At 45.3% G+C, this 17,143-nt stretch overlaps 1 protein-coding gene across 3 annotated transcripts in view; it reads left to right on the plus strand.

The window, feature by feature from the left end:
• The first annotated feature begins 7,716 nt into the window (after nt 1–7,716).
• POU2F1 (POU class 2 homeobox 1) overlaps nt 7,717–17,143 on the plus strand; it is a 101,553-nt gene continuing 92,126 nt past the window's right edge. Inside the window, exon 1 of one of the 3 annotated variants that reach the window (XM_064727691.1) lies at nt 7,717–7,798. In XM_064727691.1, the coding sequence (XP_064583761.1) occupies nt 7,735–7,798 (64 nt within the window). In that variant the 5' untranslated portion in view covers nt 7,717–7,734. The remainder of the gene's footprint in view (nt 7,799–17,143) is intronic. The other 2 variants (XM_064727700.1, XM_064727709.1) reach the window with 2 other exon arrangements.

The following is a 17,143-nucleotide window of genomic DNA, read 5'->3' on the forward strand; positions in this document are numbered from 1 at the left end:
AAAAAGGAGTAGAGCCAGCAAATTGCTTGAGATAACAATCTCCCCCCACCCGTGTGTCTCTGTAACTAAGAGGATTAGCTGAACTTTCTGTGTCACACCAAAACTGACAATAAGCAACAGTGACTTCCCCCCGCTGGCACTTGTACCTTCACATGTTTCATTTTCTTGCCCACACTACTGCCTTGCCCCTTGCTGATTGTATGACAAACTTGGGGATGAACATGATGGCTCTTTCCTTTCCTTTAAGATTTATGACTCAAAGCCAAATAAAACCCAACTCAAGTTATTACATGCTCTGTTTCCTCCTAACAACAGCTCACTTTTAACAGTGTAAGCTAAGCAAGGAAACATGGAAATATGGTCTCCTTGATCTCACCTGATCTATCTGCTGCTAGAGATGCAAACAGCAGCCTCGGGTCTGCCAACACGGTCCCTTGGGAGCAGGACCAAACATCAGGAATATATAAAGAAGAAGTCCCATCAAAATTCAAAGTAACTGGGGTTCTGTGTAGATACAGCACTGCCAGCAAGGAGCTGGATGTTTGTTTCAAGTTAAGATTTATCATTCTGTGGTAGGAGGACTAGCCAGGGTAGTCTTGCAGTGAAAGGAAATAAACTTTGTTAAAGGACTCTGTCGCCAGTTATGGAATCAGCCCCATGTTCCTCTGACAGTGGTGTACACATGATGAAAAGAATATGGCTTGTGGCTGAAGATGATCAAACATCAAATTATTCCAACTTCTAAAGTAAACTAATTCCTTTTGCTTATGTAGACCTGTGACCTGTGTAGAACATCACTGTAAACCTGGTGAACAGCTCCTTTCCCTGAGCTTGCCAGAGAATGTGAACACAGAGACGAAGTTCTATGAGACAAGGCAAAGGAGGAGCATTCTCCCAACCCACACGTGCTCCCTCCCTTCTCTTGCCTGAGTTTCCACAGAAGAGCACAGCAGAAGGTGGTGAAAAATCTGAGAGGTGAATGTCTCTGATACCTGAAGGGCTACACACAGGCACACTGACTAAGTAAGCACCTGTGCCAGAGGGAAGAAGGAAGTTGAAAGCAAGAAGGAGGTGGGAGAATTAGAAATGATTTCACACTGATGTAAAGCAGGTACCAGCGCACAAAAAGGAAATGTTGTGATAAAACAAGTTGGGATGTGGGACTCGGGTGATCACCACCAGTGTAAGGGTTGAAGGGAAATGCTGACACAGCAAAACCTGCAGCAAGTATTGGGGTTGGGTCATAAAATGCATGGGACTTGCCAGTTCTTGTAAAGCATTTTAGTGAACTAGGCATCTGTGCTGTGTGCCCTCTCATTGCTACACAACTCCCTGGACCTAAATTAAATCACTATGGCACTTCTGCCATGTTAAACGGTCCGAGCAGGTACTCTCAGGCCACATAAATTCAGTGAAGTAGTGTTTTGGGTGTCCCTGTACAGCTTTATTTGTGATCAAAGGGTATGGTGTTGTGGGGGAGAAATACTTCCAGACAGATTTAGACTTTTACTTCAAAAATCTGTTCAGACTGCGGCATTGTGTAAACTGCCCGGTGTATTGCCACGGGGCAAGACTGCCTTGTCACTCTGCAGCAAACCCTGTCTCGCCTATATGGAGGAGCAGTTTTAGTTCAAAGGGATCCAGGTCCATTCTCTTTCCCCATTTACATGAAATGGGACTAGAGTGGAGCGTGGCAGCCTATTAACAGTGCCCCACAGCACTGCAAGAGTTCTGCCTAGAGAGTGAAGGACACCGTGTCCAATTGAAATTACAGAGGAATTTGGGGTAGGCAGAATGTAATTACACAATTGGAATTTAAACTGTGAAATTAAAAGGAAATATTCAAGGATGAAGGGGCAGAGAGAATCCCTAATCTCCAGCCAGGCTGGGCTGTGTGACAGAAAAGTCCCTTTCTGAAGAGGGAATAAGCAAAGAGCTGTTCTGGAAGAAAGGGAGGTAGAGAATAAAGACAATGTTTTCAAAAGCACCCTAACTCCAGCTGTGTGTTTGTTTCATAGGCTATGTCTATTCTGCAGAAAACCTTGCGGTTGCTAAAAGGCATCAGATGTGTCCCTCTTGGCCCCCTCTTCACTGAGGTCAAAAACAATTTGGTTCCTCATGTAAGCAGCACCAAAGCATTCCCAAGGTCTACAGCAGAAAGCGTGCTGTACAACTGGTCAAAAAAAGGAGTTCAGCCCTGGTTTTCGTATAGCTACAAACCAGAATTTGCCCTTCTGCCTGAGTTTGTCACACTGCTGGCACTCTTGCTTTAGTATCTGAGCTTTTCCCAAATCTTAGCTGGTAATCATCCTAACAAAAACCAGGTATTTTTAAAGGGTTTTGCTGTAGCAAGGGGAGGAAGAGAAAAACGCTGAAAGCAGATCTGTGACAGTTTGGAGTGGCAACTCGAATCAGGCAATTGCAAATCCCACTCCTTAGAGATCTGAATCAAGTTGTAGGACCTCATTGTTGTCCCTCTGAGAGCAGAGAAACAGGTAAAGATGCAGCCAGCCCTGTGGGTCTCTGGGAGAGGAACAAAAACTGCTCAATAGGGTCCTTCAATCAAGGCACAACAGAGAGAACTGGGGGCTCGTCGTCTGCGGCTGCCCAGCTACACATGCAACCAAAGACAAGTTTCTGCATTTCTCTCTCTGCTTTAGTTTGCCATTGCTAAAAAAACACAGCAATCATTTTCTAAATCCTCAAAGCTGGTGATTTGTAAGATGTAACTGGTTAAAATTGGAAGGTTCAGAAGCTGCATTGATGACAACTATTGAAATGCATACAAAAAACTGAGCTAGAGCGAAAGTAAGTGCAGGCAAAGCAGCAGAGAGTGAGAAATAGATTGAAAAACCCACCTGAAAAGATAAGTGTCCTTTTAGTAATTACCTCTCCCTTTCCTGAGGATGTGTGAAGGTTCTGAATTACAGGGTTTTTTTAAAATATGATAATGAAAAACATGCTTCTTTTTGTCCATGCTCCCATTTCTTATCTCCAAAAAAGCAGTTAGCTGCACTTGGGAGGGGCAGAGTATTATGAGATGATACAACTTTCCTGCTATAATTTTATTATTTTTAAGATTCAGAGGAGTGGCAACAACTCTGAGAAATACGAGATTCAGGGTCATCCTTTCTCCAGTCCAGAGACAACAGAATAGGGTCAGAACTGAAGGCAGAAAGCAATCTGGTCAAAGGCAGCCAGAGGAGTGTGCAAGGGGAAAAAAACCAGCCAATATATGCAGTGGACAGTCTCCATTTCTCTTCTGCTGTTCGTGCTCAGCACTCACAAGGTGCGTAGGAAGGAGATCTGAAGAGGGGGAAAAGTATAATAATGGAAAGAGACAGGACTGGTGGGTCCCAAGCCTTGGGGATAAGGGTGGACTCTTTTCCATGCCTGAGAACAGGAGGAGGGTGGGGAACAATGTAGGAGAGAAAGGAAAACCAGCTTTGTGGCTAAGGTACTGAACTGCACAGCCTCCGAGCACCTGGGTGCGAGTCTGTGTCCCACTAATGTCAGCTCTGACACTGGAGGGACTAGGCACAGTCTTTACCTTGCTTTTCTTCACTTCTCCTTCTCAATCAAGAAGGTACAAATCCTATTTTTCCCTCGTTTTTTCCCTGCCAGCTCTCTAAATTGCAAGCTTTTTGAGAGGCAGTGTCTTTTGCTATCGATAGCGTGTTCACAAAATAACACTGTAGCAGGAAGGCTGCTGGTTCCTCTGTCAGGTTGTGTATGACAATGAGAAATAGGAAATGGACAGAAGCACACAGATAAGTTTAATTAAATGTGAGACAATCCGTGCAGTCCCCAAGTGAAGGGAATACAGAGATTTCTGAGGACCTATGTATGAAAACACAAGGGGTGAAGAATGACTGTTTTGAGGCAGAAGCCTCTAATTATCTGGATGACCAAAGGGAAAGCAGAAGTAAACGTGATTGTAGTAACAGGCCCTTCTGTAGGGGAGAAATCTCATGTGAAGAAAACACGATAGAGAGAAGGGGGACATCGTGTGAGAAAAGCAGCATCTGGGATTCACATCTGAGTGGCACGGTGGAATTGGAGCAGAGCAGATAAGTTTGCTCTTAATTTCCCTATACACTAGAGCTGTTTCATGAAAAGGATAATTTCCTTCCCTATGTGCTTTTTGCTTAAATACTGTGATTTGTGTTTCTTTTGCTCCCTGCCTGCCCGCCTCATGTTTCTTTTGTCCTCTGCCTCCCTACCTTAAAAAAAAAAAGGTCTGTGAAGCACTACTGAATTAATTCTAGCAGGAGACAGAAAATTCAGAAGGTCACATAGCAATCATAGAAAATTTGGGGTTATGGGCACAAGTCAAGCAGGCCAATTAGGGTTAGGAATTAAGAGGTATCTGGTTCGACATCAAAACAATGGACGCAGATACGCTGCAGAGCTTTAAAAGATCCTCAGATACCATTGCTTCCCTTTACATGTGGTGTTGATTTTGAACACTGTATTGTTTTTCACCACCAGAAAATCTTTTTAAAGCAAAATCCCTGCGAGAGGCAATTCTGTGTGGCTGACAAGTCCAGCCAGAGAACAGAATCACAGGGTGCTGCTCGCTGCTCACTGCTTTGGGCTCTGTTTCAGCGCATACTTCACCACCAGTGTGAGCCCAGTCTCACTGACTGCAGCTGAACAACCAACTTTCTTACTTATGTATTTTTGTGAAATGAATCCAGGCTGCTCAGCTCCTCGCAGGACTAAGCCTTGTATCATCTTTGTGTCCAATTATCTCAAATTTCAAGTATTTCCAGCAAGTTGCTCATGAGTAAGACACCAATCAGGCACTATGTGGCACTCACAATTGAAAGAGAGGTAAAATTTATCTGATAAATTATTCATCACTAATGATTTGGCCAGCTTTCCTGGATATATAGCCACAGGGATGTATGACACCTTGGGGAAGGCATCAGATAGAGATGCATTCAAAGAAAACTAGAGGAGAGGATGCAGACATAGATCCAGACTAATCTTTAGAGGGAGAGGGAAAGCCACCACCTATGTGGCTTGAGTGAATTAAGTTCTCTTTATAGGTGGTCAATTAGAAAACACAGAGCAGATTAATAACTCCCAGAAAATGACCAAAAAAAAAAAACATCAAACAAACAAACATACAGAAAAAAACCCACAAAAAATAAAAACACCAAACCACTAGCAAGTACTTGTTTTCAGACATCTTTTCTGCGGTAGCTGTGGGTTCCAGCTAAGTGTGCAGAAGCTGAGTGAGAGCAAAGGCTAAATCAGGTGTGGTAATGGGAGCAAATTCTCCCCAGCAAGAAGCTGCTGGGATCAGGGAAGAGGTTACTGGGAAGTGGCATGCCGGACTGAGAGGAGTCTTTGGGTGAGATAGGGAGATACGGGAGAGAATATTCAGCGTAGGCAGGATTAGAGCTGTGCAGAGCCTTAATCTAGGCAGCCCTTTCTCTCCTCGTTTATCTGTCCTGGTGCAGCCCCTGCGTGCTGCAGTGCTGGTATAACCTGGCCATAAAACTGGATTAACTGGCCCGCGAGGATCATGGCTGAACTGAAGAGGAGCACGACAATATGCCTTTGTTTACATGTTCGCTCCTGTGAGTGCAACACAGATCTTCAGGAGACAAAGTGCTTAATTGCTGGTTTAGGGTGTCAGCAAATGAATGTGCATGAGTAGGACTGGTGTTAGAGCAAAAACCTTCCCCTTTCACAGTGCAGTCCATTTCTGCTAGTGTTTTCTGCAATAACAAGAGGTTATTTTATAGGATGGCAAGAAAAAAAAAAAATCCCATTACCAGAGGACCTTATTTTTAAATAAAAATGACAAAATTACCTTTCTGATTCACCCCTTGGAGATACACCCTGCTGTCTCCCTCATTCAGCCTTTCCTTTTTGGCTCTCTCCTACCAATGAAAAAAAATCTAGCGGCTGTCTCTGATACGACTCCTAATTTCTTCAGCAACAGCATGCAAGAACAGATCCCCGACAGTTCCTCTTACTCCACGATGTTTTGCACCCCAGAAGGAAATCCAGCTTGGACTCTGACCCATCTGAGTTAATGACTCTTGGAAAACGTTGAGACCGAGTCCTTAATGAATGCCATTCTACACCAGCCTCCCTTTCTTTTTTTTCTGGAAGTACATTACAAAGCTCAGGGATAACGTGTATTTACGCAATAATAAAATGTAAGTTTTATTTTTACCCTGCCAAATCTGTCAGGAATTAACAAAGTTTTGCCACTCTGGCTAATTGCTCATCCTGATTTGGAAGCTTTGAATCTCAAGCTAATTTTATTTGTTGGTCCCTCTGGTCTCATATTTACTCCCCTTTAACGAGGGAGGCATGAAACCCGACTCCCTTTCCAGGACAATTTGACGCGGGAAGTGTAAGAGGATAAAGTATTTGAGAAAAGCACCCCAGGAGCATTGGGCTGCCCAGAACGAGGGAATGTTGGGGTGGGGTTTTTTGAACAGAGGAGAATCGCTTCTGTGCAATCGCTCTTTTCTGGAGGAAAACCAGACCCTCGCTCAGGCACCCTCCTCCACGGGAACTGCAGGTTCTGCGATTCCATTTTCCGTGGATGCAATTCCTCTTTATTCACAGGGGCTTAGCCCTGCCCAGGCTGGGGCAGAACCTGGGTGCAGGTGCAGTGCAGACGGGCATTTCCACAGCACCACTCACACACACAGCGGGGTTCAGCGGGAGGCTCCTGACAGGCACCTGTCCCCCACTGATTATTCCAAGCTTAAATCCCCCTACCTGGCCACTGCTGATTGCCTCAGTTTACCTCAAAATCTTCCTTCTCTCCCCTATAGATTAGCTCAGATTTTACCTCCAAAATATGAATTTTGTCCCTGACAATTATCTAGATGACCCAGCATGAAAAGCCAATGGCTACATTTATCCCCAAATTGTTCATTCTGGCCCTAAAGATTCAGTTAGATTTTTCCTGCAAAATACTTCTTTTTCCTTACAGATGACCTTAAGATTTCCCTCCAGATTTTTCCCTGTCACTAGTGATTACCTCATTTTTACCTTAATATGTCCATTCTCTCCACTAGAGATCATCTCAAGCTTTAGCCCCACAATTTTCCCTTCCCATCCACTACTGACAGCTTTGGTTTTACCTCAATATGTCACTTCCCTGCCCTACAGATTAACTCACATTTTACCCACCAAATTCCCTCTTCCTCTCCACTACCGATTACCTCAATTTTACCTCAAAATGTTCATTCTCTCCCATCAAGTTTTATCCCCAAAACCTTTCCTTCCTGCCCACTACAGATAAGCTTGTTTTCACCCCAACATATCCATTCTCTCCCTCCTACTTCATTTGCTCCCCAAAACATTCATTTTGTCCCCTGTAAATTACCTAGATTTTACAACCATAAAAAAAAACTAATGACCACGGGGTGGACCTTTATTTGGGGGGGGGGTGTCGGACCGCCCCGTGCCCTGAGGGGGCGCGCGGGGGGCGCCTCAGTGCGCACGCGCCTCCCCCATCGCCCGCCGGCGGCTGAGGGGGAGCGAGACGGTCCGGCCGCGCTGCGCATGCGCGGCGCCGCTCCGCGCCCTCGCAGGGAAAGCGGCTGAGGAGAAGTGAGGGGAGGGGGGAGCGCAGAGCCCGGGCCGCATGCGCGGAGCGGCGGCGGCGGCGCGGGCAGGGAGGGAGGAGAGAGGGAGGGGAAGGGGAGGGGGGAGGGTTTATCGCGCGGCCGATTTTTGGTTAAAATATTCAAAATGGCGGACGGAGGAGCAGCGAGTCAAGATGAGAGTTCGGCGGCGGCGGTGGCGGCGGCGGCAGGTAATCATTACTGCGTTTTACATATTCATATTCATACTCGCGCGCGCGGGGCGCACCCCCCCCCCCGCCCGCCCGCCCGGCCCCGCTTAGCATAATTTATTAGTACTCAGGATTATTATAATTAACGGCACAGGAGGGAGCGGGGGGGGGGAAGGAGAAGGAGAAGCAGAGCAGCCTCCCCGCGCTGGGGAGACACACACACACACGCACACACCGTCCCTCCCGCACACGGAGCCCGCACGCCGGGGCACCGGCCATGGGGGCGATGGGCGGCGGCGGCGCGGCGAGGCGGAGGGGTCGGGGCGGGAGGGAGGGGGGACACACACGCCGGGAGGGAGGGGGAAGGCAGCCCCACACCCAAAAGCGTTCGGGGGTGGCTTGGCCGCCACCCGGCCCGCACGCCCACAATAAACCCGCTTTACATATTCATGGAGTGGGGGGGGGGAAGGGAGGGATGCTGGAGGAGCGATCCCGGCGGGTCGCCCGTGTGGGGCAGGGTCCCCCCGGCGGCGGGGCGGAGGGGGCCGGGGGTGCTGGCCCCTGGCTGGGGCCTGGGGAGGCAGATAGACTCGGTTTCCTTAACGCTGCCCTCGTTGCCCCCCTTCCCCGCAGCACACCCCCCCGCCCCCCCCCCAAGCCGGGGTTTATTTCCCCAGAGCCTGGGCCTTGCAGCGTGGGGTGGGTGGGTGCGGGGAGGGGGGCAGGAGGAGAGCGCGGTTCGGCTTTTTCATTTAAAGCTCCCCCCTCCCCTCGCAAGGGGCGGGTTCGGTGGGGGGTGGCCGCGGGGTGCACGGGCAGAGCCCCCCCGAGCCTTTCTCCGGCGGGAGAGGCACCCCCGAGGGCCGGGTTCGCCCCCCGCCGCCGAGGGCCGCGTCCGCTCCCCCTGAGGGCCGGATCTGCCCCGGCCGTGTTTGCCCCGCTCCCCCTTTGCCCCAGGGCACGGCGGTGCCGGTCCCGTCCCTCTCCCCCGCGCTCTCCCTCTCTTCCCTCTCTCTCCTTCTCATTTGAATAATGTCTAATTCGGGGAGGTTTATATTATTGAAATGGCCGCCCGGCTTTCCCCGCCTCTCATGTTTAGTAATTCAGACCTTTAATAACAGCCACTCAGAGCCCAACGCCGTGTTTATATTTTACATTCGCCCCATGTGCTTTTGTGGTTCAATATGATTCTTCTTTCTCGCTCTCTCGCTTTTTTTTTTTAAATTTTCTTGGCAAACCCACAGGGCCCCGAGATCAAACCCAGGCTGTGTGAGGAGAGGAGGGGGAGAGGCAGGCCCCGGCTCCTCTGGCAAGCGCCTAGGCCTCACTCTGCTGCTTGATTTATTTACTAATAACCAAAATGACCCCCCCATCTCCGCTCCACCCCTGCCAGCAAAAACAAAACCCTCCTGGGGCTTGAGCAGCATCAGATCTGCTCATAGATTCTCAAACACTCATGTCTTTTAAATAAGGAGCTTATTTTTAATTTATAGCAACTCAAGACTGTAAAGCTGTTCCTTTCATATCTGCTTTTCAGAGGCTTGGGCATTTTTGGTCCCTTTGTCCTTGATTCTTTTCCTTAAAGGAGAGTTGCTTCTAATTTACGTTTCCTGGCACTGAGAGGGCTATAGAAGACACACTCAAAATCTAAACAGCTTTCCTCCTCCCTCTGAACACAAACAGAATTGAATACATTGAAGATAATCTTATTCACCTTCTTTTTGCTTAATGTGGATGAGGTCTAACAGTGCACTGTGTCAGATGCTTTTGTCACTGCTTGTATCTTTGACTGTTCTGGGTTGAGGCTTTTTTTTTTTTTCCTCTCTCTTTCATTTAGATTTTGCTTTCAAGACAGAAGATACCACTAGGCAGTGCAGGGTCTAGAAAGGAAGATAAGTTTTCTGTGATTGTGCCATAAGAACGCCAAGTGAAAATTGAAATTAATCCTCTTAAATTGTCTGGAGTAATTCAGTTTTAAACCAGATATTAGTCTACTTAGAAATAAAACAAATGGGCTACTTGATTAGGGGGCGGCAGTAATTTAAAATAGAAAATATTTATGCGGGGATGTGTTTCAAATAAAACTGTGTAGGTTTTCATTAGTGACCATTGTTTTCACCCTGTGGAGAAAAGCACGGAACAGCAGGGTACTTGAGGGTAGCAGTGCCAGATTAGCATGTAAACATCTCTGAAACACTACTAGGAGGAGCGTTCACGTGCAAGTGCAGATGGTGTATTTCGTAGTTTGGTTCTAAATTTAATTTGTCACAAAATACTGCACTGCAGCTAATGAAAAGCATTTTGATTTCAAAAATAACGACTCTGATATTTATCCCTTTTTCTTCACCCTCAGCCAAGACAGGCCTTGAATACAAGAGGAAAAAAAAAAAAGCTGTAGAAGCTGTAATGAGACTGTTCAGGTGACTGACTGTTTCACAGACCAACAGCACAAGGCTGGCTGGACAAAAAGCACTAATATGATTTCATGCCTTAAATAGCATATGTTTTTGCACTCGCTTCACAAGATGTGGTCAAGCCGATGATGTCATTGGCCAGAGGACAAGGTGCAGTTAATTTGATTTATTGACCTGGGGTGAGGTGTAGCACTGAAACCTTCTCATAGGGAAACCATTTATCTGAGGACAATTTCCTTTATAGCAGCAATTTAACCACTGCTGAGACTGTAGATATTTTATCCAGCATGATAAAAATGTACATTGCATCTTGCGAGCAAAATTTCTTTGTCACTGGTGTTTTAGTAATTTTTATAGAATGGAGTACTGGACAGTGGCCTTGTGCAGTCTTATGGCTGAGCTGGGGTTTGTAACGCTGAATTCAGGTATTTACATGCCAAAATACATATCTGTTTCTCTCAAATATGTACCTGTGTTGCAGTTTAAAATTTCACTGGAATGTGCTGGTGGTAGAAATGTGTCTTCACCAGTGAAGCCCATAGGTAACATGTTAGCAGAATGCACCTTTTCCCAAACCTTGGCATCACCTTCACTTGTCAGAAGGTGCCCTGACTGCTGTGTGGGTATTACTGCTCAGTCTTGAGTGTTTGTCTGAGTCTCAGACTTCTGTGTTACTTTGTCACAGGCAGGTGTCAGATTTTAAGCTGCTCCTTGAACCATCTATGTGTGTGTTGGATCAGAGAATAAGAGAAACTTTTTTTTCTCTATTGTCTACCTGGCTGTTGTGAGAACGGAAGGTTGTGCTACTGTTACATTGCTTCCTCTTTTTTATCAGGAGAATATACTCTATTTTGGCTGTCTTTTCAGCTTTTAATTTATTAGAGACAGAAGGAAGTGTCCTCCTGTGAAACAGTTCCACTGCCTGATTACATCTACTCAGTTATTAAGGTGATGCTGCATTTTTTGTCTTTTTCTTTCCTTCTCTTTTTCAAAACTGACCAAGACTTAGCAGTCTGACACCTGGCTGGAAAACAAGCCAGGCTATGCCAGTAGCCATGCTGCTGCATGTGAAGCAGAATTGGGAAGGTGTGTGTCAGGATGGTTTTAAAACAGGAGAAGCTGGAGCTTCCCTCTTGCTTCCCAGAAAGAAATGAGGGAAATCTATGCTTCCCACCCTGTTATTTAAATAAGAAAAAAAGATCTCAGGTTTGCTGTCAGTATCAGTTTCTCCAAGATTAGCCTGCAGCCGTAATTGAGGCAGTGAATTGCCGGCTCCCTGTGCTGGCTGTGATACCTGGTGAGCGCGGTGGCGATGGCTGGGGTGCCTCGTGTGACAGGGGCAGTGAGGTTTCCTTCACCTTGCTCTGCCTGCTGAGCCCAAGGAAGCGCCAGCACGCTCTGTGCTGGGAGTCCCTTTTGTGTGAGGAACTGCTCTTCCTACTTTGGCTTGATCATAATAATTTATTGCCCAGAAAAATGAGCTTTGGAATACCATTGTCACTGAAATAATAGTTGTCAGATTTCAAGCGGTAAATTCCACATTTAGAGTAGCACGCTTTTGCTGTTTTCTTTGTATCTAGATGTGTGAGGATGCAAGGAGTTCTGGAGTAAATGTTTTTCCCATGCTGTTCAGGATGTTTTTGTTGGGTTGATTTGTCATCCAGTGTGTTGCTGTTAAATAGGGTGCAAGTCCCTCTTAGGCAGGTTTGTTTATTCTCCTGGTTCTCTGGCAAATTAGCAGTAGTTATTTGTAGCATGCACTGAGTTTTCATTTGCTTTCCTTAAATTTTGACTCCTGTGGAGTTCAAGATTTCAAAACAGGTTGCAGCATCATCTTCTATTCCTCTTAAATTCTTGTTGCCCTCAGGACAATAATCTCGATATTTCTACTTTATACAGCTGACAATTAGGCAGCCTCTGCTCCTTGCACTTACAGCTTTATTATTTTTATCTGGAGAGAATCAGTGACAGTCCTGGCAAATGACTGTCTTTTTTGACATACGTATTTTGAGTCTTGGTGACAAAGCTGTTGTCAAAAGAAGGTGTTGAACAAAATTAAGTATGACTTGAGCGTCCCAAATGTGATGTGCTTAAGCTGCAGTGTGAATGAAAGACTATCTCGTGTTGCTGGATAGACTTACAGTGCTGGCTGTTCACTGCTGCAGAGATTTGCTTCTGTTTAACAAATCCCCCCCTTTTCCAAATGTGCTTCATTGTTATACAGAGCAAGTTAAGTGTGGGAATTGTTGGGCTAAGTGTAGGAGATAAATTTAAGGGAAGATACTGGTCTCAGGGTGTATTAAATAATTGCTGGCACTTCACATGAAATGGTTTTACAATGGAAATCTAAAGGAAAAAGAATCTGTAGATGTATTTTCCTTTCTGTAGCTCTTTGCATTAAATTTCTTGAATTGTGTGAATAGGCCCTCATGCTGCTTCATGTGCACTTATTTTTCTCTATAGAAAAGGAAATAATTACTTAAGATCTCAGTATTATTCCTTTCCCCAGTTTCTTATTTCACAACTATCTAGGAAATACCTACATTTGTTAACTGTATTATATATGTGAACTTTATAGTGCATTAGAAAGTCTTTGCAAAAGGAGTTTTTTATGGACTGCTACTGACTAATTGAATTCATTTAGGGTTAATAACACAGTTGAGTGTTGAAGTGTTGGTTTGGTGTAGAGGATTTACTGGGCTCCAATCCTGAGTTTGTCACCAATTTTGCTTGCTTTGCTGTTCTGGGCTAAATCTGTGTAATGGGAATTATAGAGCACATTTTCACAGGGGTGTTGCTGGGAGAGAAATTAGCTAATGTTTCGTTTCCTAGTGTCTCTGAGGGTAAGAGAGCTGTGATTCTTGCGCTTTTCCATGCAGTCATCCAGGCTGGAGCCCGGGTGGAACTTTGCCGGGGATGTGTGAGCGCTGGCACTGCTGGCACACTCCTGTCAGCGGCGGAGGCCTCCCGGTGTACAGGCCCAGATTACTGTCAGTTCTAACTATGCTGTGATGCAGATCTGCTCCAGGGGATGCGCTGCAGTGACAGCTTAAATCAGCCCCAGCCCGGCCTCATCTCCCTGTGTGTTCCTGCCTCCTTCCCTGCACTGCTGCAGATGCTCGCTGGATTCCTTTGCTGAGCTAGTCCAGGGAATTAAATTGGCAGAAAACAAGCCTAGCCAAAAATAATGAATAGGTTTTTTGATGGTTTAGCTCTTTGAACTGGCTTACAGTAAGATTAGACAAATAGCAGTACCAATCAAGGAAGGGAACAAGAAGCCCATGTGTTGACCCAAGTCTTCTCATAATTCCATTCTCTCTGATGACTTTCCCATTGGCATAGATGGGGACTCATGCTCTCAGCCATGTGATCCTGCCATTTACTTGGTGCCTGTCCTAGGACTTTACTGGATTCCAGGATGCCCCAGGTTAACTTGCTAACCTGGTGGAAAACTAGCTCCAGATCATTTTACGTCTTTGCTTTGTGAAATTGGCTCCAGAAAGACCTTGAAGTGCAAGAAAGGGGGTAGGAAGAACCACTGAGTGAAAGTGGAGGAAAGGAAAAGAAGGAAGGGAAAGGAAGCTTCCTCCTCTCACAAGCAGCAGTATTCTGGTTTAGCTTCGTTATAGAGCTTTGCTTTTAGATTGCCATAAACCACTGTGAGACCACAGTTGATTGAGCTGATGAGCTGCACTTGATTTAAAATGGTACTGGCCAAAGGGAAGCAGTGGGAATGTACAGCTGTGGGCACTATGCTGGCCAGTAGGCTGTGTATGGATGATGGAACTGCACCTGAGTAGAATAGCAGCTTGGAAACCAATAGATGCTGAAAATGTGGTGTGGTTTGTACTGTCATAGGTGTGATTGCACTAATGGTAGCAAGAGCAGAAACTCCAATAAAAATAGTGGATGAGACTGTTAAGTAGTTCCCATTATTTTAGTGCTGCTTATAGTGAGACATCTCTAGAAGGGACTGTGGCTTTAAAGGACATGCTGACAGAAGTACTTGGGAAATTACAGACACCATTACTTCTGCTAAATTTTGGACTGACATCCTTGTAAAGCAACCTTAAAAAAAACCCCACCAAACCGAAGCATAAGTGCTTCAGCCATTTAATATGATCACTCTGAGGCAGATTTATCTTTTCTATAAATTGTAATATTGTGACAAGAAACCTTTTGCTCATCATTCCTTTTATTTTTTTCTTCCCAGAAATCTGATTTGGCTGTATAGAGATGAAGTAGCATATACAGCATGTTTGACACTGTATGACAGGGCATGAAGCTTTGGAAAAGGAAGATATGAACATCTGAGTTACTAAAACAGTAAATACAGTTGAAGACATAAAATTAAGTGTAGAAAAACCTGTTGAATCAGGCTAGAGGTGCAGCTTGCTCCTTTTTCCTCCTCCTTTTCGTTGAGGGCTGCTAGGAAGTCACCATCTTTTTTGCAGCGAGCTCCTTCGCTGTTTGTTCTCTTTGTCCTTTCGATGATTCAGTTTTATTTGAAAAATACCACGTGACTTAGTAATTTGTGCCTGACCATAGCAGTGTGAAGTTGTGGCTTTATACTACTGGGCTGCAGCAGAGGGAGAGGAGTGTACAGTGAATACAGGTAGAAATGATTCACGTTTGAATCACTCGTTTCTACATTATTAGTTAATGCAGTCTGCTGAATGGGAAATGAGATTCAAGTTTCTTTCAGGAATTCTGTTGGCAAAGATTTGTTTCTAAGTATTCATAATTTTGTTTCTTACCTGCTGATCTTTAGTAGGTTATTGCTTTTATTTGAAATTTCAAATGTAAGTTTAAATAGACACTTGAATTTTTCTAAGGCTGCAGAGAGATGGATATGCCAGTAAATGCTGCCTCCCCTCCCTGCCAGCTCCTCTGGGAGCATTTCCCACCCCATCTTCCCATGCATGTACACACAGCTGCATGCACATATGCTTTGGAAAAGGTACCAGAAAGCTTGGGCTGGGGACAGATTCTTCTAGCTCGGATTGGAGTAGTAGAAGCCCTTACTGTTTCTGATTGTTGGTGTTTTCTGTTCCTCTGCACCTGTTAGTAGGTATTTCCATTTGGGTACTTTGCAATCCATTTCAATGAAAATTGGCTCAGTTATTAAAGGCTGTGATTTGAAGTGTCTAAAGTAGCCCAGATCATTCAGACTGAAACCTGTGAGGGATGCTTGGAGTTGCTTTGTCCTCACACCTGAGGGTGCAGTTCATGTTGCACTTAATCCAACTGAGGGGTGGGCTGCTGCCCAAAACCAGAGGGAACATGAGCATGGGAAGTTTTGGCCATGGCTCTGTGGACTGTTGCCCCTTTGGATAGGGGCTCTGTAAAACTCTGTCCTGGCTTCTTGCAGAAATGTGTTGGGACTGTGTGAGGAGATGGGAGGTGGGAGTGCAGAGGGAGCAGTAGCTTTCCACTTGGAACATTTGTTTCTGAATGAAGGTGTCTGTTGACTGTGTTGGAAATATGCGGCCCTTTTAAGGTATTATTGACTTTGCAATGATGCTTTCCTGGTTTTAATGAATTTATGTTGATCTGAACTACACATTTTAAATTGTTTTATTTCCAGTATCCCAAGTGAAGCATGCAACTTAAAAGTAATTTCCCTAAAATGGATTTTATAATAAGAGCATCTTTACCTGCTGTTCCATCTCAGTCCCATTACAGATATTTTAGACAGCTTATGGCAGCAAAGTTAGCTAAACTTTGGAGTTCAGAAGTATCTTTTGGAACAGTGCAGAACTTCTGCATATTTGGTCTGAGATTTAGTAGCTTGTGACTTCAGATCAGTTCACAGTGTGTCACACATCCCAGCTTGAATCTCTTCATCACAGACCGCAATTCAGCTCCTGGTTTCCTGCCAGGATGGCTTTGCTTTGGTTGGGAGGGCTGTGCCAAGGTGAGGAAGAGAAGGCAGCAGCTGCCAGGCTGCCCTGCTGCCCTAGACAAACATGGCCATGATTGTAGGACAGGCTTCTAGCAAAAGTTCTCATGGGAGAGCACATCAGGTGGAAGAATGTAAGCTAGAAACCTGATTGTTTTCCTGATTGGTTTTACTCACTTTTGCAGAAGGTGAGTCTCCTAAAGTTGCAGAATTTTTTCATGTATTTGTTCACCCTTTTTTCAGTTTGTGCAAGGAGGTACAAAGAAGGACTAAGCACGTTGTTCTTTACCTGTCTCAGTCATGTGTTGGGCTGCAGCTTGGCTTTTGGGAGTGTAATGAAAGGAGCTGTCCCTGTGCTTGTCCTGTTTTTATGGTCTTTCATTGTTGCCTGTTGTTGGAGGAGAGTCAGGTAGATAGATCCCTGGTCAGAGCCAGGATGTGATTTCAGTTCTCTTCCAAACAAAAAGAAAATACCTTCCCCATGTATTTCCCAGTGCATCCTAAGTTTTGTACCTGGCTCCTTTCCTAAATTGTTCAGGAGCACGGTGAAGGAGTTGAAGCAAGATGATGTTCCTTGTCTGCTCTGCGCATTTTCAGCTCTGGGGAACCAGTGTGAGGGTGCTCCAAGGGCTTTCCTAATCATTTTTGATTCCCTACCAGGGAGTTGGAGAACTGGCAGCTCCTTTTGCTCTCAAAGCTTGTGCATATAAGAGGGTGTGTGTTAAAAATTCAGTGCCTCTGTTACTACTTTATGTAAGAAATAGATCCACAACTGAGCAGATTCTCAACTCCTTAAGACAATTTGAGGGTCTTGAGTAGGAGAATTATCCTACAGACAGGGACTGCAGAAACCTGTAGATTTTGAGTTATTTTTATTTCCAAACAATTCCTTTACTCATTACACTGGGAGATAGTGACATTGTGAAGAATATCTCCTCTCAGTTCTAAGAAACGAAAATGCTGTGTTTTATTGTTTTGTGATTCAATTTGGTTTGGAACCCAGTTGCATTGTGGGTGCATCTTACATGGTTCAGTTCAGTGGTGCATAAG

Source organism: Zonotrichia leucophrys, chromosome 1 (genome assembly GCF_028769735.1).
Source record: "Zonotrichia leucophrys gambelii isolate GWCS_2022_RI chromosome 1, RI_Zleu_2.0, whole genome shotgun sequence".
NCBI classification, from domain to species: Eukaryota; Metazoa; Chordata; class Aves; order Passeriformes; family Passerellidae; genus Zonotrichia; species Zonotrichia leucophrys.